General features: G+C 36.1%; 1 protein-coding gene across 1 annotated transcript in view; it reads left to right on the top strand.

Annotated features, from left to right (window-relative positions):
- The window catches only part of LOC139761122 (probable E3 ubiquitin-protein ligase HERC1), a 121,771-nt gene that overhangs the window by 2,772 nt on the left and 96,170 nt on the right, over positions 1-22,829 (top strand). Inside the window, 13 exon segments of the mRNA XM_071685048.1 lie at positions 1,424-1,574; positions 2,331-2,507; positions 3,748-3,874; positions 6,258-6,418; positions 7,375-7,544; positions 8,596-8,821; positions 9,768-9,944; positions 10,284-10,384; positions 10,386-10,419; positions 11,391-11,527; positions 18,640-18,822; positions 20,896-21,056; positions 21,826-21,960. Coding sequence (XP_071541149.1) covers positions 1,424-1,574; positions 2,331-2,507; positions 3,748-3,874; positions 6,258-6,418; positions 7,375-7,544; positions 8,596-8,821; positions 9,768-9,944; positions 10,284-10,384; positions 10,386-10,419; positions 11,391-11,527; positions 18,640-18,822; positions 20,896-21,056; positions 21,826-21,960 — 1,940 coding nt within the window.

The raw sequence follows: 22,829 nt of genomic DNA, 5'->3' as shown, positions 1-22,829 counted from the left end.
CCCATTAACCACTTTAAGCTAAAGGATTATTGCCCTCTAATTGTCAATGAAACATAGGAGTAATCCTAAAAATGATGTACTCAGCATAACTGAATATCATTGTAGATATTGATATATATGATGTATTGAGAAGTGCTTATCTCTGTATCCAATAATCCATTTCTTGTAAACTGGGCTCAGACAACTGAATTTCAGTGTTATAAATTACAGAGCAAAATTAGCGTAATTTACACTAATGCCAGTAGCTTTATTTTAAAAAGATATGAGCAGATATCGCATACTATCACAGATAAACCTAACCTTATTGCATTCTCAGAAACATGGTTAATCTCTGAGAATTAACTTTTACTCACTGAATTAACAATACAGTACACTGATATAATCTGTTCATAAAAGATTGTTTGCACAAGGCAGGGTTCTGTTTTATATCATGTTGAAAACAGTCTGGCTATAGTTAAGTAAGCAGTGAACACTTGTTCTTTATTAATGAATGCTTAAAGATTATCAACTGAATTGACTTGGAGATTTAGTAGCAGAACCAAGTAAGATCTTAGCTATTCCTGTGTATGCAAAAAAACAAGAATGGATGTAGTAGAAGTACCTGTATTTTAATAAATGAACTATTAAGCAATCTTAAATCACTTCCACTTCATGCTAGCAAAATAATAGGTGATTAGCTACTTAATAAATTGTTGATATCAGTTCATGAAAGGAAGGATTAATGTATTTTAAGAGAAGGAAAATAGTTCAAATATGACTGACTGTTGTATGCATTTTACTGCTCATATATGTTTTCTTATATTGGTCAAGGCTCACAGTAATCTAAATTATATTTCTCAGTGACAAATGAAAAATTCATTGCTACAAATACCCTGTGGGTTTGAGGGTACAAAGAATGCTACCACTGTATCTTCTGTATGTTGAAGATGACAAAGAGGGGCAGAAGGGGGCTACAAATTCTCCTGACTATCCATCTGTCTATATCTCTGATATCCATTCTCTGAGGAAACTCCTGTCAGACCCCCAATAAAAGAGTCCCTATTTACCCGTCCTGAAATGCCTCCCTTGCATACACTATTCTGTGTGTTCTTCCCCCAATTTTCATCCCTCCACTATTCTTCAACTGCATTTTCACTCCAACAGAATGGAAATTCTGTTCTGCACTCTTATTAATTTTCAAAAGTTTGGGGTGGGAAGAAAGAGCTGAGAGAGAGTTTTCCCTGAAGGCTCAGATGTCTGTTGCTGATGATGCCCAGTTTAGGTGGAAAACAGAAAACAGACAGTTGGGAAATTAATTTCCCAACTTATTGTGAAGTTCTTTAATTCAAAGGTTTATTGCATGATCTTTATAGAAACACTTTCAGTTCCATTTTGGTAATAAGACAAAACTGGAACAAAAAAGTTATCCTTCCATTTCTTTTAGGCTCTTACAGGGACAAGTGAACGAGGATCATCAACGGAACTTCAAGGCAACAATGCATCCCTGTCAGCGAATGAAGCTTTGGTGGAGCTGGGTGTTCACACTGGCCTGTCTCTCCTCTTCTCGATCCTTAGGCTGGGATGGATGAACGATAGTAAGTCCCAGCATAGTAGTTAATATTTCTCTCCTCTGTCATCTGTCCTGTGACCTTGAGATATTCTCAATGATATTTGAAGGGATATAACCCACTAACCCCTTTTCTGTTGAGGAATCACTGGCTGCTTGTACAGTAATATAGTAAAGTGACAAGAACAAAGATGAATGTTTTAATTACGGAGGTGTAAGTTTGTTAAGTGTACACTGTAAACTGTATTAGAGAATAGTGATTGAGAGGGTTGAGGCTTGCACAGAGCATCAGACTGCGAAGGAATTATCTGGTTTCAGGAGTAATAGAAGACATGTGGGTCAGATCTTTACTAAACTTTACTCCCAAGTATTTAAACTCAAACAAAACTGAGCTCTCTTCAAAAACTAGCATCTTACTTTTATTTGCATTCTGTTTCAGCATTCTCTTTATACATACTTCATCAAATAAGCCTTCCATTCTACAAAACTTTTTCTGTGTTTTAACTAATAACACAGCATTATATTATCATCAAAAACTAGACATGCATTTCATGAGTGCTGCAACACTGTTATCATCAGTTATTCAAAATGTATAATGTCCTCCGATTATTTACTGTAGGAGACTGACAGGCACTGGGTAAATTGAACCCATACTCTACTGTTCAGGATGGAAAGGTTGTTTTACAGAGATCTTGTTATTGCATTGTGTTTCCAAGCCTTGTGCACATTGATGTGAGTGGAATTGAGTCATTGTAATTTATAAATGTACTTATTTTTTCTTAAGGTGGTGCTACTCTGTGCTCAGAGGTTTTGGGAACAGCTGTGTCAGTGGTCCAAGCACTGCCCCCTTTATCGTTGGCAGTTGAGTCTAAACTGCCTCGTGTGGGTCTCGCATCCCTCTCACAGCTGACCACCTTCCTTGGAGAAACTACAAAGCCTTCATCTCCTGCAGACCCAACAGGTTTGTTTACTTGTCAGTAGTAAGATTCATTTTCATCTGTCCAATAACTCTGGCTCACAGAAATTATAATATATCATAGATTAAAAAGATAATTCCAGCTTGATGTATTCATTAGAATGTTAGCACTTTACTAGACTGATTTTACTTCCACATAAAGTGATATTGATATGTATGTGCATCTTCATCACAATTTAGTTTCTGTATGTGATAAATTTGATGTAGGATACATTAAGTTTCATAGCATGTGATATTTGATCTCAAGACTCCAGACTCTGGTTATTTCTTTTACTTGGAAGACAGAAATCTTTTATTTCTTCATAATTCCACCTGAATTCCTTCTTAAGAAAAGGTCCTGGTGTTACCTAGGACTTCCCTTCCAGAGGCTCCTGTAGCCTAAGGCTGCACTACTTCCAGTAGCTGGGAAATGATGGACTCCTTTGGAGTGAGAGGTTCTTTTAATGAGACAATATTCCTAGTGACAAAGCCAAAAGTCACTGAGCCTGTGTTTGAAATGAGAAAGAAAGAAGCAGCACCTCCAGTTTCCAGCCTCATACCCTCCCCACATATCTTTAATATGTGCATTTTAGTGTTTCTAAATACAGTCATGTTATTCATCACCAGTGTTATGCCTGCTTATGAAATAAGTGTAGAGTTCGAAACCATGATTAAATAGAAAGAAACGACACTTCCGCATCTTCCCCATGTAACGAGAGCTGTTAGACATGTCACCCACACCTGTTCTTCCCAGTATTGAGTACTAGACCAAGCCAACACCTGGGAATTTATACTACTCTTTGATTATTTACTTTCTCAGAGAATTTCTTTTTCCACTCATCATTTTCGATATGACTTTATGTATCATTTACACAGACCTATATTTACATGAATAAATAAAAAAGTCTTATTGTCATCAAACTTGCAAACATTAATGCAAGAGAAACTGTTTCTTATATTCTAGATGACTGCAGTAATGAGTGTGTAAATATGGCATACTACCAAGACGATGTATGTTAACTCTCTTTGATGATCTTTGGCTGACAGAGCTGTGTGATATTTTTTCCAGCTGTAGTTGTAGGCTGGTAGAGACATATATGGATATGTGAAAAAATCAAACACCAGTTGGGAAATGACATGAGGACAGGAACCATTACTCCTCATATTAAGTACAGATATGTTTTTCAGTGCTTTGTTTGTTTCCCTAGTAAAAGAAACATTTTACCTTTAAATAATTTTTTTCCAGGTCGTAAACTGAGTGCAGAATTATTGCTAGGGTTAAGCCTTCAGAGAGGATCTTTGCGGTATTTGCTGGAATGGGTACACATGGCCTTGAGTGCAGCTACCACAGCTGCTGAAGACTCCAGTGATGGGTAAAGAAGTCTTACTTTGTCTATTTCATTATAAGAGAAATGAAAGCTTTTTATCTTAATGAACTTCTTTTATATTGTGTAAAAGATTCCTCTAAATATCTTTTTAAGTTATTCTCCATGCTTCCCTAAACTTTATGGGTTTATCTTTAGCCTTTCCCTTGCAGTGCAAGGCAAAGTTCAGAACCCTTAGAAAATATATAACACACCAAAACATTAATGAAACATTGAAAAAGCAAATAGAAAAAAATTATACACCCTGTACTGTGTGATGACAGTCACAAACTCACTCTTGGGTGTGTGCCTTGTTGTTCCACTGTAGTCAAATGAATTTCCAATAACATTAAATGCTGTGTTTGAATATTCCCATGGTGGCAAAAAAAACTTAACCACTAGGGTGGTGTTCAATAACACCCCTCAAGAGTTTGAAATGAATGCCACATTGAATTTACTGCCATCTCTGTGTACAGGAGGGAACTGGACAATACTGTACTGATGTGTACTGAGATTATTCATCTTTTTTTTATGATATAACTTTTAAGTGGTATGATACCTTGCACACATGCGGGGGGGAGGGGGTTGTCATTTCATATGTGGCGGGGTGGCGACGGGAATGAATAAGGGCAGACAGTATGAATTATGTACATGTGTATATATGTTAGGTCTGTGTGTGTGTATATATGTATATGTTGAGATGTATAGGTATGTATATGTGCGTGTGTTGACGTGTATGCATATACATGTGTATGTGGGTGGGTTGGGCAATTCTTTCATCTGTTTCCTTATGCTACCTCGCTGATGCGGGAGACAGTAACAAAGTATAATCAATAAAGAAAATAAATATTTCATTTTTGTGTAGTACAGTATTGTATTATTATATTAATATCGTACAACATGATACTGGTTTCTCTCTCATGGCCACTGCTTAGAGGGAACTTCCCTTGAGGATTGGAGCATTTTTATTTACTATATTTTTTTACACATCATATTTCATGTTTGTTGGAATAAACTGGCATTAATATACTCTGCATGTTAATTTACCTGACATCAAGCTAAATCTCTCCAACACCTAGTATGAGAAGTGTGTGTTTTACTGCTTCTTGTACTATTCTGATTCTTTTGTATCGTTATCACTTTATATTTCTCGACTGTTGAAATTCTTCGAAAGATTATTTAATAACTCCACGATGTCTTTCTTTCCTACAGGTACACTTTCCATTATGTATTGTCTGAATGACCTATCATCCACCATTTACTGAAACTTATGGCCTTATCTCAGCAAGAGGGTCAATTCAACCCCCTCCTTTACTTTCTCTTTCCTTGCTATTACTTACCCTTCTGGACAGAACAGGTAAGGTATGTCTTTAAAAACTTTGTTTCCACAACAACAACATCAAGTGCATTTTCCCTTAAAGGATCCCTGAATTCCAGATCTTTGCCATAAACTACTAATCTATCAACATTTGTATGAATTACATTCAGTTGGACTAAACCATCCTCTGAAACTTATTACATCTCAGTAGTGCTGGTAGGGCTTCCATCCTTTTGCCTTCGGCATCTTCACTTTTCTGCCTTTTGACTGTATTCTCTGTTTTTCTCCATCTCTTAATCTCTCACATTTGATGAATACTGAACTGAATTCCACATTTTCTTTAAGTTTCTTAGCTTGCTTAGATACCTCTTGGCTAGGTGACTCAAAGTCAAATGTAAATATAACTGGTTGCTTCTTTATACCTTGATTATAACCATCAATTCTCCTTTCCTTATCACCTCAACAGCATATAGCAATCCTGGACTTCAGTAACATTTTAATGGGCATTCCCTCTTTCTTTACCCTGTCTTCCTTCTCTAATGTAAGATCATCCAGACCAAAAACAATCAGTGATTTACATTTGTCAGCCTCCTGCTTTACCAATCTTTCTGAATTTGGTGCCACCCACTTTTCAAGTAGATCTATTAGTGCTGAACTTTAAACTTTTGTGTATATGACTTTCTCTAAAATCTCCATCTTAGCAAACAAGCCCTGGTCTTGTATGAATGAGGATGTGTATTTGAAACATGGAATGGTCTCTGAAGCTTGGCTGTGGATGGTAGGGTGTGACTTCAGTACTTTATACATAATGGATACAGAATGGGTGTGTACAGATTCAACTACCCTTATTCTTTTTATATATTTTTTTCTGTGATGCAAGGAAGTGGTGAAAGCTTATTGTATATCATATGCAAACCAGTATTTGGGATTTTGTATGATTATTTTGTTATGGAATACCAGAAAGTATTGACATTGTGGTAGAAAGATTTTGTACATATCACCCATCTCTGAATATGGGAAAATGCTTATTAAAGTTAATAGATGGTAGGTGTTTCAATTCTATTCTATTGGCAGGACCTGCATTAGCAGCAATTGTCTTCAAGAGGTGATGAACTCTCTTGCCCAGAGTGGAGAATGCCTTATGAGTGGAGTGCCTGGTGTCTCAAGTCTAGATAGGACTGTGCCACTTTACCACGCTGCTCTCATCCTTATGGAGAAGCTCTCTCTCTTGGCTTGTAAGTAGCATCATTTAGTATGTCCAGGTGAAATAAAATAGTGTGTGGAATAAGCACAGTAAACTTTAAATGAAACCTGGATAAATGGCTAAGAAGAGTTCCAGATGAAATAATTATCATAGTCATGTAGTGTGCATATATACACAGCTGCAGAGAACAAAAGCACTGTTCATCAAGCAGGACTTGCAAGTAGTGCTACATGCTAGCACTGCCTGATGGCAATAATCTCTTCCCATGTACTTGTAGATTGGTACTTTGTGCTGTATAGTTTGGCATTTCACATGAATGCACTTTTGGCATTCACATGGATACACTGAAGCTTTGGATTCATTGTTACTGTTTGGCAGCATGTTAGGTCTTAGCAATCAGTGATTGGGACAAAGTGATACTGCCTTTAGGGACAGATAAGTAAAATGAAATAATGTTGGGATGTTTCCATATTATTGTTGTCCTAAATGGGGCTGAGATCTGATATTTTATGTAAGAAGTAAAAGTTTTTCACTTTTTTCTTTTTTTTTTACGTATATAACTAAATATCCCTCTCCTCTGCATACAGTGCACCCACCTTGTTTCTTTAACATGTGCAGGCATGTGGAAGGTTATGTTTTAAAAGTGAATGTTCATTGTGCAACTGGTTTAAGATAAAATTTCAGGTAATACAAGGGTGTGTTTTATAGAAGTCATTTATTTTACATGTTGATGAGACTGACTGAATTTTTTGAGTTAGGATTAAAGTAGCAGAAAGCACTGGAAGTTTATGGAAGACCAAACAGTAGTTCAAATGACAGTCTTGTTGGCTATAATGTTAAACTTTGAGTTTTTGGTAAAAAGGTGATTTATTAATTTGATATCTCATTAGTATGGCAGAATTGTCAATATTTAGTTCGAAGTAGAACTTAGGCTAATGAAAGAAAACTTAAATTATATCTGGTGTTGACTGATGTCCCATTTTTCAGGTGAATATGCTCGTACATGCATTGGAGATTCTTGTGAGGAAGTGACAGAGAGCAATGAATCATGTGATGTGTATGTTTGGGGAAGCAATTCCTCACACCAGCTGGCAGAAGGCACACAAGACAAGATCCTTTCTCCAAAGTTAACTCATGCCTTCAGTGGTGTGCAGCAGGTATGTAACTTAGCCTTGAAGCATGGTTTTGCTCCACAGGGTTTGAGTGACATGTGCTGGTTTCATTGACAGATATGAATAAAATAATATCCTTTTATCATTTACACACGAAATAGTGTCTTACCCTGTAAAGACTGTATGGGTTTCTTTTTCCTACTGTCATTTGAAATGGAAGGTGTTCTTTTATTGGTATGTAGAGATGCCTTATGTTGCATGCAACTACAATTAGTGCTGTGAAAGAATTCTCATGTTTCAGGTACCCTCTTAACATGTCAATTATGTAATGGCTAATTAGTAATAGTCTTTGGGGGTGATTTGGTAGATGTTAAATTTTCAAGACAGGGAAGGGTTCTTTGTATATAAGTAATACATTGGTGGTGACAGAGATGAAGATGTATGAGTCGGCAATAGTCAACAAGCACTGATAAGATGAGTGTGTGTGGTACTTATAATGTGAATGTCTTTACGGGAAAGAATTTGGGTAACTTAGGTTTTTTCTTGATTTTTTGTTTTGAATCTTTTGCTAAACTTTGATCATGGGAACCATTTAATTAAATTTTCAGAGCTCAGTTCTCTTAAGTTTTAAAACCTATTTTCATCTATCCAGCATCAGTACACACACTCATGCCAGTTTTCACTGAACAGCTCAGTAGGCCATTTATTTGGGTTCCTCATGATGCTAGAGTAAATGTTGAGACATTTGGCAGAACTTTTTCTCATTATCCTATCAATTCAAGGTTTTGTATTACTGTACACTGAGTTTTGGCTTCTCACTCACATGTCAAAATGGATACATAAGCTTTGAGGATCATTTTGTAATTAATTTAGAATATGAGTTATACCTATGATGTTATTATAAACCTCACTTCTTTATAATCTATTTCAGTCATGTGAACTTTAGACACAGAATCTGTTTATAATCAGATTGTTATCACATATGTTTACAGAAGACTAGCCTTCAGATTTGTTATTAGATATGTTTACAGTAGACTAGCCTGCATTAAAAGTAATTAATTTTTCATCTTCCTTTGTTTCTTTGCTCCTTTTCTAGGTTGAGGCTGGTCAGTATTGTACTTTTGTGGTCCATAAAGATGGAGGAATAAGTGCATGTGGTAAAGGGAGTTATGGTCGCTTGGGTCTCGGAGACTCTAATAACCAAGCCTCACCAAGAAGACTAAATCTTGACACCAGAGTGAGGCGAGTCTCTTCATCAAAGGGAAGTGATGGACATACAATTGCATTATCAACAACTGGCCAGGTGTACACTTGGGGAGATGGTAATTATACTATCTGTAATGATAATTATTTACTTTGTTTAAATTTTAGAATGACTTATTGATAACGAAGGTTAAATGCTGACAGGGTATGGTTATGTTAAAACAAAGGATGTGAAAGAATAGTGTCGTTATTTTTTGTAGGTTAGTAAGGACTGTTTAAATGTAAGGTTGTGAAAGAAGGGATTGTGTATGTGTCTATGTATTTTTTCCCATATTAGCTCAGATGGCACAGGCGACTGAATGCTCTGATTATGGCCATCTCTTTTACACCATATACATATTTTTTCTTTTCCATACTTAACTGCCATTTCCTATGTTAGCAAAGTAGCACCAAGAACAGGCAAATAAAGGCTTCATTCACTTACATCCATTCTCTAGCTGTCATATGTAATGCACTGAAACAACAGTTCCCTATTCACAACCAGGCCCCAAAGGCTTTTCCATGGTGTCGCCAGGTTCAATTCATTGAGAGCACTTCAACCCCTGTATAACACATCACTCCCAATTCACTCTATCCTGTGCATGCCTTTCTCCCTCCTGCAAGTTCAGGCCCTGATGGTTCAAAATCTTTTTCACTCCATCCTTACATTTCCAAATTTGGTTTCCCTATTCTCTTTGTTCCCTCCATTTTTGATATGCACATCCTTTGTCAACCTTCCCTCATTCATTCTCTGTATGTCCAGACCATTTCAGCACATCCTTGTCAACTCTCTCAACCACACTCATTTTTATTTCCGCACTTCTCTAACGTTTTTATTACTTGATCAAACCACCTCACACCACATGTTGTCCTCAAACATTTCGTTTCCACCACATCCAACATGGCATATGCATAAAAGGATAGATAATTCATGTATTTTCTCTAGATAGAGATTTTTGCCCTATGTTATTCATTGAAAAATTTGGCCTGCAAAATATATAAAATGAAATTTATATTTATCCCAAGGTGACTATGGAAAGTTAGGTCATGGAAACAATGTGACCCAGAAATATCCAAGGATTGTTGCTGGACCTCTGACTGGCAAGGTAGTACGCTGGGTGTCAGCAGGATATCGTCACTCTGCTTGTGTAACCCAAGAAGGAGAGCTTTATACATGGGGAGAAGGAGACTATGGCAGACTTGGTAAGTAATACAGTTTTTCCTCTTTTTGTTACGACACTAGTGCATGTAGTATAATTCCATCATGAACATCATCTGTTAATCAAACTGTTTGTAGGAGTGGCTATGTATTCTGCAACGAACTTCAGCTGTAGGTCAGAGTGTATGCAGTATATGCTGTATATTTTGCCATGGAACTGCTGAATCAAATGTTAAGGGAGCTTCAGAGTGTTTGTACTGGGTGTGAGCAGGAAGAGAGGAGGAGGATGAGCAGCTCTAGGTGATAGTAGGTCTTTAATTGACCACCAGATGTTCAGTTAGTTACCAGTTTTCTTGAAATTAATCGATGATATTTCTTCTTAGGTCATGGAGATAGTACAAGTCGCAATGTGCCAACACTTGTCCGTGACATATCTGGTGTGGGTCAGGTGGTCTGTGGGAGTGCTCATACACTTGCTTTGTCAGGCTGATGGTCGAACTGTATGGTCGTTTGGATCAGGTTGGTAACTCGTACATTAGTATTACTGTATGCATTACCTTACCACCTTGTCTTCCTGTCCTAGGACCTTCTACTCTGTGGCTTTCACAGCATGTATGAAGCCAGCCACATCTATCAGGGAAGACCACAAGTCAAGAAATACAGAGATAAGTGTTTGATTTTGTGGGGTGAGCAAAAAACAATAGAGTAGTAGAGTTTGATTTTGTGGGGTGAGTGCAGAACAATAGAGTAGTAGAAGTTCAGTGTCTTCAGTGTAAAATTTGTTTCTTAAGCATGAAAGGTCTTTTAATTTTAACTCCTTCCTGTACCATTTTCTTTTTTTCAAGTACTGGTGTGTTACAAAAGAACATAACTTTTATTTTATTTTTTGAAAGTATAGTATGCATGTATACTGTGTGAAAAACAAACACAGCATGAGTATATGGGTTAAAACCTGTTTTGGTACAAGCAGCCCAAATTAACTTGGCATGATAGTTGAATACAACTCTCCAGGGTAGTACACAGTGTTACACATTATTATTCATTTTCTGTATTATTGTACCTTCACTATTATTTACCTCCATGGGTGGGGTGAGGGAGCAATTATTCTCATGGGAAGTGATTGTGGTGCAAAGCAGGGCCCTACATTGTGGTGTGTAGCATCATAAAGGTTAACTGAATGAAAAAAGATATCATAAGAACTTGTAACACACATAGTTTGGTCAATGCAATGCCTGAAATAATGCTTAATAATGTAGAGATAATAAACATAGGATGGTTGATTGATGATATACTGAAACATGTTATTAAACAAATATAGGTTTAGGGAAGATCAAATACATGAATTAAAAATATTGTCAACATAATCATTGATTTAAGAGTACAGAAAAAGTGTTCCATGATCATGTTGCACAGAGTCGAAGACGAGTGTTTATTATCTGTTAGTTTGAGCTTTGGCAGAAATATGTGTTCTTTCCATCATGATTTAACAGGAGATCATGGTAAACTTGGTCATGGGGACACAGCCAAGGTTTATCGACCTCGTGTAATAGAAGCTCTGCAAGGCCTGACAGTACGCAAGCTCACCACAGGCACACAGGTCTCCTTTGCCCTTGCGGCCCATGGTCAGGTGAGTTACTTTAAAGTACAATTGACAGTGAAATCTTGAACACCTCTTCATACAGTTGTCAGAATTAAGTTTTACTATAATGTGTTTTCTTATTTCCAGTAATTTATGATTTTCTTTATACTGTTGATGCTGTGCTAGAGCACTTGTAAATGCTAGGAAGAATGAGAATAAATAATCACATCATTGGCAGATTCTGTTTGCCTCCATCTTCCTCCTCCTCAGGGCTGATGTTGACACTAGTCCAAGTGCTCTTTGATGTAGAACTGCATAGTAGACAAAATGATTACTTGATCCATAGACTGGATTAGGGAGGTGGAGTTGGCAAGCTGGAACAGTCTTGAGATGTCCATCCCAGTTGAAGAGTAGGTAGGGCCCCTCACTTCGTTTGGAGCCACTTTTATAACACACTCTTGATGGTTCCTTATGGCAGAAATAGACTGCTTGAGCAACCAGTCAGAGAAGATAAATTGTGTGAACCATGGTTCCTTATGGCAGAAATAGACTGCTTGAGCAACCAGTCAGAGAAGATAAATTGTGTGAACCATGGTTCCTTATGGCAGAAATAGACTGCTTGAGCAACCAGTCAGAGAAGATAACTTGTGTGAACCATGCACTCTTGTTGCCCATGTGTAGCACAAGCAAATGGCTGCTAAGATCCATTAGTGTGTGAGGTTTCTTGCTTTTACCTACAGAATCAGGCTTGTGGCAGTTGAGCTCATTAACATAGGTGCAGGCTAGCACAAAAATACACTCCTTACTTTATTTGATGTTATTTGATGCGTGGTATGCAGAATATGCTTTAGTGGACCTGGCTTAACCAGGGATTGCCAATAAAGCCATCTCTTTCCCATTGTATGGCAAGAATGGCTTCTGGCTGCTACTGTTAATGATTTCCCTGAGCCAATGATAGAATGGCTGCACAGCAATTTTGTCCACACTCATATTTTCCCCATTCACTTTCTTGTTCACAAAGCTATGATGGTTGTGGATATGGTGGGGCCTGGGTCGGCTTCAAGCCCAGCTAAGTAGCAGATTTATTTGTTAACTTTTGGAGATTCATGCTTCACAGTGGAACTCCTTCATCACAGTGTGGCTGTTACCAATTAAGAACACTCTTAAGTTCTTGGTGCTTGCCCTTTTTCCTTTTTCATAAATTTTCCAGAAGTGGAAGGGTCACTGTGCCATGCCTCTCTGTAGATAATCATTCTTCAACATTTAACTCAACATACTTGACTCTACAAACTTTGACTCATTTTTTCTCCCTTCCTTAGTCTTATAAATATTCTCTTTCTCCTACTGAACACATCTCCTTTCTTAATTCAAAATAGTGAAATCTTGGAATGGGGAAGTAGAAACCTACTTATATTCAATAGTGATAAAATTCAATATCATCTTATATCTCTATCTAAAGGTCATTCTTTTCCCTTTGTTTATTTTCAAAATGCTACAGAGTATCCTTGCAATAACATAAACATGTTTGGTGTAATCATATCCTCCACTCTTTCCTAGAAGTCCCACATAATCAGCTTTACAAAATCTGCTTCCAAGAAGTTACGGGAGTTGTATAGGTGCCATGATTATATATCTTGTAAGTTGCTGTTTCATATCTATAGGGATCTCATTTGTCCAAGTAAGGAGTACTGCTAACATATTTGGGATAGCACTTCCTGCACCTCTTTATTAGCCAGAGTAGAATCAAAAGCCTTTTGCCTTATTAATTCTACTGGCATCATCTCTCTCTATCATCCCTTGCTGTCTGTCACGAGGCTGCTGTCCTTATCTTTACAAGTATTATAGATCGAGGGGAGATGACTCATAAACCAGCAACTTTTAAATGGCACTTATAGCAAGCCGATCCACTTCTCTGTCCTCGGAGGAAATATTTAGGTTAGAACATCTGCTGTGACATTCTGGCTTTCTTTATGTGGGATGTTACCAGAATCATATTCTTCTTCTGAACTAGTTGATTAAACAAAATCTTGTATAGCCACTGAGGCAAAGACCCAGTTGCTTCACTTCTGTAGGGACACATCACCACTGATGTAGTGTCCATAGAGGAAGGTACTGATGATAGTCCGACTTCTATTAGGATGAACAAAGCCCTTAATTTCTTTACATTGACACAGGCTAGGCTTAGAGGATGGAACCAGTCTCCTTGCTGCCTCATCCTTGCATTTCTAAGGAAGTTTCATCTGTACTGAAAGGCATTTGTTAAGATTTTCACTGATACCAGAATTGCTCACCACTTGGCTTTTTGGCTGAATACTCCAGAATGTAGCCATGCTTGAAACTGTAATGTCAGGCATTTCAGATCTGACATTATCTCTTTCCTGCTACCAGATCAGCTCATAGGGTTTGATTATAGCAGTCACCTACTTTTTCCCCAAAAGTAGTTTTTCCAGCCACTTTCCACAACTCTGGCAAGAAATGCCTCTACACCACTTCCTTCCCCATTGCAGACTCTTACCACAACTACAGCCATGGATGTTGTATGTTGGTAGGTGCTGACTTTGTTTGCAAAAATCCACAGGTTGAAACACTTTGAAAGAAATGCTTCTTGCAAAACTACTCTTCTTTTGAGGCTTTGGCTTATGTCAAAGATTGAGCTTGAAATGAAAAAGCTTGCCCATAGTTTTGTTTTCATCCTTATGTTTATCTCAATATTTTCATCAGCATTTTGCTCATTGCTTTCAATTGCTAATTTTTGTATTGGGTGAAAAATATTGTATCAGTATATGTATGTTTACTTGGTCCACAGAATCTCTCTTTTCCTTCTTTGCTTTCTTGATCTTCCTAACATAATCTATTTTGATGCATGAAGAATGTAGGGGTTCTCATATTATAGATCCACTACTAATGGGATTAATATAAGTGTCTTTTGACTGATGTTGAAGTATTATTATCCTTAGATAATTGAAGTCCATTCCCATGTACATGTAATTTGTATTAATCATGCGTTACAAGCTTAATGACTAAGCAACAACCCATGTAGCAAGGTATGCAGATGAAAAGGAGATTTCTAGACAACTCACGTGGGAAGTCATGCATATGATAAGTATTAATGTATTTATGATTACTAGAATCACACAATACGCTGTATCTTCTTTCTCCATATTCACAATTCTTGTTTTAGAATTTTTGTTATAGAATTAAGCATGTCAAAGATGTTTTATTTTCATCCACTAATAGGGGAATGAAAGATAGTGTATAAGACTTATGCTTGATAGTAATAACAATCCTTCGATAACTGTAGTCTTTTCTCACAGATATTTATAGTATACTGTATATTTTTTATCTAGCATAAGTAATGTGCTATATTATGAAAAGTTAGAGAGACTTAGTGACTGAGTTTTAACCCATTAAGGAAGTTACTTAATAAAAAGTAATATCTCACCTTTTAGAAAATTCTTTGACCCCTCTGAAGGATGGAAAAGTGTCTAAAATTGATGTAATAGCAACCACTGAAGTAAAAGACTTACAGTATGTGTTTATGGCATTACAATTGGGGCTACCAGAGTTTAGATTTATGCATGAGAGACTAAAGATAAAACCCTAGGATGTATAACCCTTTTAATAATTGAAGTAAATGTTTAATAAATATGATTCCCAAGGCCATTGTTATAGACAGCTATGATAATTAAGATCCTGTATTAATGGATGCATGTGGAAAAATTGATCAGTAATCCATAACTTGCCACATATTGTATGAACATTTTGTACAAATTTTGTAAAAAGATACACTTATAAAGATATATCTCTAATGATACTCAAAAGAAATTATTAGTAATTCTATAACTGTGTGTGACCTATTTGTTTTCACTCATAAAAATAAAGCAGAGAACAGTCATGTGGAAGATCAGACATGGTGGATGTAGTGTTTATGTCATACCTGAATTGATTTCCATAATTATCACATTCATCAAAGTTGTAAGCTTACTGAAAGACTAACTAGATACTGCCTTAGAAAGAGGATTTTTTTTCATTCTTCAGAACTAATATTTTAAAGCAGACTTCTCAGGCAATGCTTGATGACTGTAGCATAATCAGTGGTGTGTTCTCCTCCCTTGCTTAGGTTAATTCTGTGGCTCACGTGAGAAGTGTGAAGGCGAGGGCACAATGGGTCTTTGCATAGAAATATACATTAGTGACAGGATATGGGAATTTAAGTATCTAAACTGTCCCTCACGCTTTCCAAGTTTTATAGTTTGTATTTAATCAACAGATTTGTACCTACTGGCACATATGTGTTACTTAGCATATTTGGTAGACTACCTTTGATCTGTCCATCTTAAACAAGCCATCTGTAGTCTTTTGAATTCAAATTTATTGTCAGCAGTAAGATTAGCTAACCTGATAGCACATTACTCCAATTTTATAACACTGGATCCCTCAAAAATTAGCCTACATATCATTTGCTACAATGTGCATAGAACTGTATAATCAGCCATCTTTTGCTCAGGACTGTCATGCATGCTTTTCTTTTTCTTAGAAGCCACTCCTTTGAGCACCAGAAATGTAGGTCTTTGCTGCAATCTCAGCCTTTGAAACATTAATATATGAGTAAGGGACACAATGCTGAAGGGCAACTCCTGTTGTTCACTCTCCAAGAACCGAAATCTGATTCTGGTCATTAGTTGCCAATTCTCATGCATGTATAAAAAAATTACTCTCATCCACAGATATCAGAGAGTGTACTTAAGAGCTCAGTCGTAGTAATGATGATTAGGGATCTTGAACAAATGAGATGCTAGCTTTTTGTTGTATGGATTTCACTCACCAGAAAAGTCTCTTTCAAACATGGGCTTTTAATTCTATATGTGAAGTTGAGATGAAACCCATTGATATTTTTTTCATCATATCTATGTCAGATAAATTACAAATTGATGGATTGACAGACAGACTTACTCCAATTGCATTTACATTTGATGAAGGTTGCTGACTTTATCTCAGGTGAAAACATTTGAAAATATGTAGATCTTATTCATTACTTGAATGTAATTAGGTATTCATACCTTACAAAATCATGAAAAAAATTTTGCTTTTTAAGCTGAGATGGCATGATCAACTGGATGCCCTAATCAAGGGCATCTCATTTGGTTATATCCATTATCGAGCTGTCATGAGTAATGCACCTAACAATAGCCTCTTATCCAATTGTAGGCCCCTCAGGACTTTCCATGGTTTCCACTGTCTGCCTCATATGCCCTAGCCTAAGCTAGGTAACCAATTTTATCAGCAGCTGTGTTGGCTGTGGGCTGACTCCTGTTACCAGGATTCGGACCTGTAGAATTCTTCACCCATTTAAATGAGTGCATTTTTTACATTTTAGAGTAAGTTACCTAAACACATTTAACTGACAGAATGCACTGAATGTATTAGATGTGATATTTACATTCACTGAAGATTACCAGGATTCGGACCTGTAGAATTCTTCACCCATTTAAATGAGTGCATTTTTTACATTTTAGAGTAAGTTACCTAAACACATTTAACTGACAGAATGCACTGAATGTATTAGATGTGATATTTACATTCACTGAAGAATATACAAATGAGGGTTCCGCCGTATTTTGTATAGGTTTTTACAGGTATTGTATGTAGAAATTTGCACATCATCAATATCAGTTTCAGTGCTTCTTAAGAGAAATTTAATACACATAGTCAGAGAAATCAAATATAAGACAACAGAAATTTGGAGTCATCTATTGAGAAAAGGTAATGTAATGTAATACTGTTAGCAGCTTATGATAACATTTCAACCAAGCAGTTCATAGTCTGAAACTCAATGAATATTGAATAATGATGGAGCTATATGTAGCAAATTTCAGCAAAGTTTTCGCAGTTGGGCATCACCCTAGAGTTTCTTTGTCTAACCATATGAAAACCTTTCATTCTCTGAGTTAGCAAAGAAGTGCATCTTCATTTGTCATTCATTTAGTATCATGATTTATTGCATGCCTTTGTTTGATGTAGCTTATGTCATTTTTAATTTGGATAAGTTATCCATAATTTTGTTTAGAAATTTCTTTTTCTTTAGTATGGTAGTTGATAAGTACAGTCATCTTTTTAATAAATACTAACAGTATTTCGAAAGGTGCATTTTTTTTTGGTTTAATTTTTCGGCATGATTTTTTTATTTTGCATGTGGACACTATGCAGTTACCCTGTGGTCATAATACGCATATATACGGATTCTCTTCTGAAATGTTTTGCTCTCCAGGATATATTAATTCTGATGAATTTGAACAGCTTACATTATTGTCATTATCAGAATGGATGTTTGTGTAAGGATGTGTTGACACTGCCACAGGTTCAAATACAGTGGGTAGACAGTGGTTATGTAGCTGAAATTTTAAGAGATTTTCTTACCATAATATTTCATTGTTTAGTCTTGTAAGTTTTGATTATAAGTGGATTGTTTCTTAAGGATAATCATATATGTTGTATTGAAAAAAGGAAGTCCTAATAATTTTTACAGTGCTAAGCTATTTCCTGTGATTGGTGTTTTGTAAGTCTGCTCTCCAAAAATTCACCAGCTGTTTAGTTCAGATCTTGTGTGCTTCACCTTTTTTTAAATGCAATTTTAACTTGGAAGGAAATTAGATGTCAGTTGGTTGCAAGGAGACCCTAAGGGCAATGTTGCGTGACTTGGTGTAGAAATGGAAGCATGTGTAAGGGAGCTGACATCATCTGAGATGTGGAATGTAACTTATAAAAATGGAGTGATTTAGACAAGCTTACTGATGTTGAGGATGTAGACTATTCCAAGCTTCACTTCAACACTTCAGATTTGGAGTATTAGACACCATAAGGTTACTTCATTCTCGAGATCAATATATTTTCTATTTACATGGTCAGAATTTCAGAAAGAATCTTAGTTTAGAACATTTTAAACTTTGATTTTCTTAAACTTTATCAGTCTTTAGTTAAATACTTGTCTCTGTACTCATTATCTTGCATAGTGTCCTGTGTTTTTTGTGATTTTGTTTTATTTAATTAGTTCAGTGTTACATCTTCTGGTGTACACAGTTTAGTTTGTAAAGGTCACATCACCCCTCTTTCCCCTTCCACACTATGCTGATGTTTTCTGCCTCGTGTGATTCACCGAACAGGTCCATGGAGGTGACAGCACGCATTTTCAGGTATGGGTGTGGGGCACCGGTCCATGCCTGGCCCTAGGCTCAGCGGAAGCTACTATGCTGAGACCTCGACCAATTGAGGAGTTAGCTGGGCTGAGAATTGTTGACATTTCTGCTGGAGACTCACATGTGTTAGCTCTGACTCATGAGAGTGAGGTAAGAATTTGAGCTTGTGTTCAATTTGCATACACATTAAATTCTTGTTTCCTTTAAAGTACTTAGCTACTCTAGGGAAATGCAGGTGTAAAAACAGATTGATCTTTTAGCTTGGTTACTTATATGTATTTTTTTTTCTGATGCAACCAAAGAAGTAGACAAGTAATTAACTATTTATAGTTACAAGTAGGGAATTACTTGTCTACTATTTGGTTGCAGTAGAAAAACAAAATCACTAGACTATATAAGATCAAGTGGTTTGATACATATTCATGGTTTCAGTTTCTTATCCAACAATCCATTTTTACTCTTTTTCTCATAATTTTAGAGCTTCATTTGCCTGAGTGCAAGGGGTGAAGGCAGTGTATAAATTTGAACATTCAATTCTGTCTTTTATCTTTTAAATATATCCCACTAACATCAAGTTTCTCTGGTGTACACCTCTCATTTCACCTACACTCCCTCTTAGCTTATGTCCAGTTAATTAGAGTGAGGCTAAGCTTCATTGCTGGTATAATAAAAAACTGATTAGAACTGAGGCCTCCAATCCCTCAGGCTGGCAAAGGATAGGGATGTCCAGCTGCCTGGGGTGAGATAGCTATCTTGCTGTCCTTGCAAACATATATTTGAATTATAATTTTTGGTTCATCACTCTTGCATGATTTTCCTCTCAAATCCAGCTTTCCTGCCATCATCCCTGCTGATAATTGCCTCCCAAATACTAAAACTTGTATTTTTAAATCTGGTATTGCACTATGACTACTCTGATCTTTCAAACCAAGAATATTGTTCTTACACATAATCTCAACATCCTCCCCTTACACTCCGATTCACCTGATAGAACATCATTTATTTGCAGATGAGAACAGTGATAACTTCCATTCTGTTCCACCGTGGTTCAGTATACCACAATAAATGTGCCTTAATCTCATCTCACAAATGCTGTATCAAACATTATTATATGATAATGATGAAGTTAAACAGCCCTTATGCACTCCATTATGATGTTACACAGCCTTTATGCACATTATATATTTCAAACCACTCACTAATATTTTCATTTGCTCTTTTGGAAACACTACATTATGAAAGCTTTTACTAAGTATTTAGTATTCTTCTTTAAATTCCACCATCAGAATATGGAACATTGTTACAAGAGGTTCTGTGAGACATAAAAGTTGTTAAAGAATCTGTAAAATTGTAAGGAAGAGAAGAGAAGGGATTAGAAATGAGAGAGTCATAGTTTACTTAGAGATATCAGATAGCTGAAAGACACAAAGATATTCTATGAAGAAGATATAGAAGACACAGCAGCATGACAACTTTCCTGAAGTATAAAATGGCAATAAATGATACAGTGAAATAAGAGGGAGGATTGGAAAGTGCATGAAACACTGTGTAAAAGATAAAGAAAATCTAGAGCCATTTCATGAATATACAAGAAGGTTATCCACCAAGGAATGAATAAATAGAGTGAAGAACTTATTGGGAAGGGTCTTTAAAAAGAAAGCAAACATGTATATATTTGATGTACCCTGACCATGATATCTGGAGTTTTTGCATAGGTCACATTGCTTTTTTATGCTAATATGATGGCCAGAAACAGATGGATTGGTGCAGTAATAATGTAGGAAATATTGATGATTTATTATATGTTTACTCCTTGTAATTCTGGATGAGAAATATATTGAATGTATCTTCTCAAATAGTGCAGTGATACCGAGTTTTCATTTTCACCTTCCTTAAGATGGGTTCAGTAACTTGGTGTTGATCTCCATCATAATCTAGTTAATGCTCTTGAAATGATACTTAAGCTTTTAGAAGTTGAACATGGCAGAGCCTCTCTGTGTTTTTGCTTTTTTTTTTTTTTTTTTTTAAGAAAACTGATAACCCATGGAACTTGGCAGAATTCATTTACTGTATGCTGGGGTTGTTTTGCTTGATATTGAGGCACTACATTATTCTCCATAGTTCATAAAAACTGGAAAGAGAATAATGCAAGTTTTTTATTTGGTGCAGCATGGTTTTTTTTTTTAAATGAAACTGGAGATCATTCATACCATTTTATTTTAGGTATATGCATGGGGCTCTAACACAATGGGCCAGTGTGGGCAGGGTCACACTGTGTCACCCATTCCACGACCCAAAAAAGTAATGGGACTTGATGTAGCTGTTCATCAGATTAGTGCTGGGACCACTCATTCCATAGCTTGGACTGCTATACCAACAGACAGGTAAGTCATCTTAGTTGGAATATGATGCCTTTATTCGGTATTAAGGTTGTTAGGTGGAGCAAAAACATTTTAGTTTTCATCTGTATGAATGTGTAGTAGTAATAATACTAGTACCATTATTGATTTAATTATTTCTCTCCTTGTATTGAATCTTGTAAGCACTGAGATATTCCAGAGAAAAATTGGGTCCAGTTTCCTTCCTGATCTTATTAAACTGGTGACAAAATCTTGCTTCGCCACTCTTTTCAGCTGATTCGAATTCCTGAGGCCTTTGCTCAACAATGTGTTTCACCTTCTCAGTCAGTTAGTGACCCCCCTCTGGTTGAAGTCATTTACTCTTTGGGTCTATGAAGTCAAAATACTCTCATTTTCTCAAGGTACCTTCACTAAAAGTGTGTGTCTGCTGCTGAAGTCAGCTGGCTTTCCTCATTTCATTCTTAGTTTTGCACTTATATACTTCCACCTAGATATATATATATATATATATGAATTTTAATTTACTGTTAGAGAGTGGATGTCAGTGAATTAGGCCTCTTCTTGCAAGTGGCTACCTTTTTGGTGTAACCATCAGTTTAAAATTCATCGAGTATTGTTTTCAGCTATGAGTCTAATTAATTTTCTTTTGAATGTTTCTGCAGAGACAGAAAGATGACAAATGAGAATTCTTTAGAATTCTAAACTATTGGCAGTATGAATACATATATGTTTTTAGTGAGAAATACATGACCTTTCCTAAAAATTCTTATATATTACATTTTCTCTTTAATAGACGTGTAGTATCTTGGCATCGTCCATTTTGTGTTGATCTCCAAGAAGGTACATTCTTTTTGCTGAGAACTTTCATTGAACTGTATTGTTGCTTTGATAATATGGAGAAACCAATCAAGCCATTTGCTTCTCTAAGGTAAGATGTCCCTCATTTACATTAAATGTTAAAGGGTGTTACTCTTTGAATATATGTGCTTGAGTACTGTTTTAGAAATATTTTCCTTTAAGCTTCATTAGCATTAGAAACCGCAGCCATATTTTAGTGTAGTATTGTGACTTCTGCCAATGATAGTAATTGATAGTAAGCAAGCATGAATTAGAAGTATTATAGCACCTATTGATGGTATATGTTTCTTAGATTTATAGAACAATTCAGGAATGGTATTTTTAGCTCATAATTTAAAATAAGCTGATGTTTACCTTTAAACAACTAAAAATTGTCATCATATTTGTTATGGAATAAAATATTGATTATACATCAAATTCACATTTTCTTAGTTTTCTTGAACTTAAAACTATTAATTACATTCAAGAAGGAGCTGTTTTCCTGAACTTAAAACTGTTAATCACATTCAAGAAGGAGCTGTTAAATTGTTCTCATGTCTGTACAGAGAGAAAAGAAATAATATCAATAATCACAATTTCAGTAATGATGTGATATTAGAATCACTTTTTCTAGAACAAAGAAATACATGACAGAATAACAAAGGAATGAGACAGAATGTAAAGAGATATATATAACAGCTGCTATGATCACTCTGATGATAAAAATGCTCTCCACACTGTTCAGATTCAGTCACAGACTCACAAATGCGCAACCATTCTCTTTTGTCGGTTTTTGCGTACATTAGTAGCCAAGTTTTTTTGTAGTGTCAATTTATGGGTTAAGGTCAATGTCAGAATTATATTTCTTGTCTTATTCTTTTAATAATTCAGTGTTGGGTCATAATTTCCTTATGTATGGAGATTTAATGAAATTTGAAATATATAAGGATCATACAAAGA

Source organism: Panulirus ornatus, chromosome 39 (genome assembly GCF_036320965.1).
Source record: "Panulirus ornatus isolate Po-2019 chromosome 39, ASM3632096v1, whole genome shotgun sequence".
Lineage (NCBI taxonomy): Eukaryota > Metazoa > Arthropoda > Malacostraca > Decapoda > Palinuridae > Panulirus > Panulirus ornatus.
Note: the sequence above shows the minus strand (reverse complement) of the source record. Positions and strands in the feature narration are given on the sequence as shown.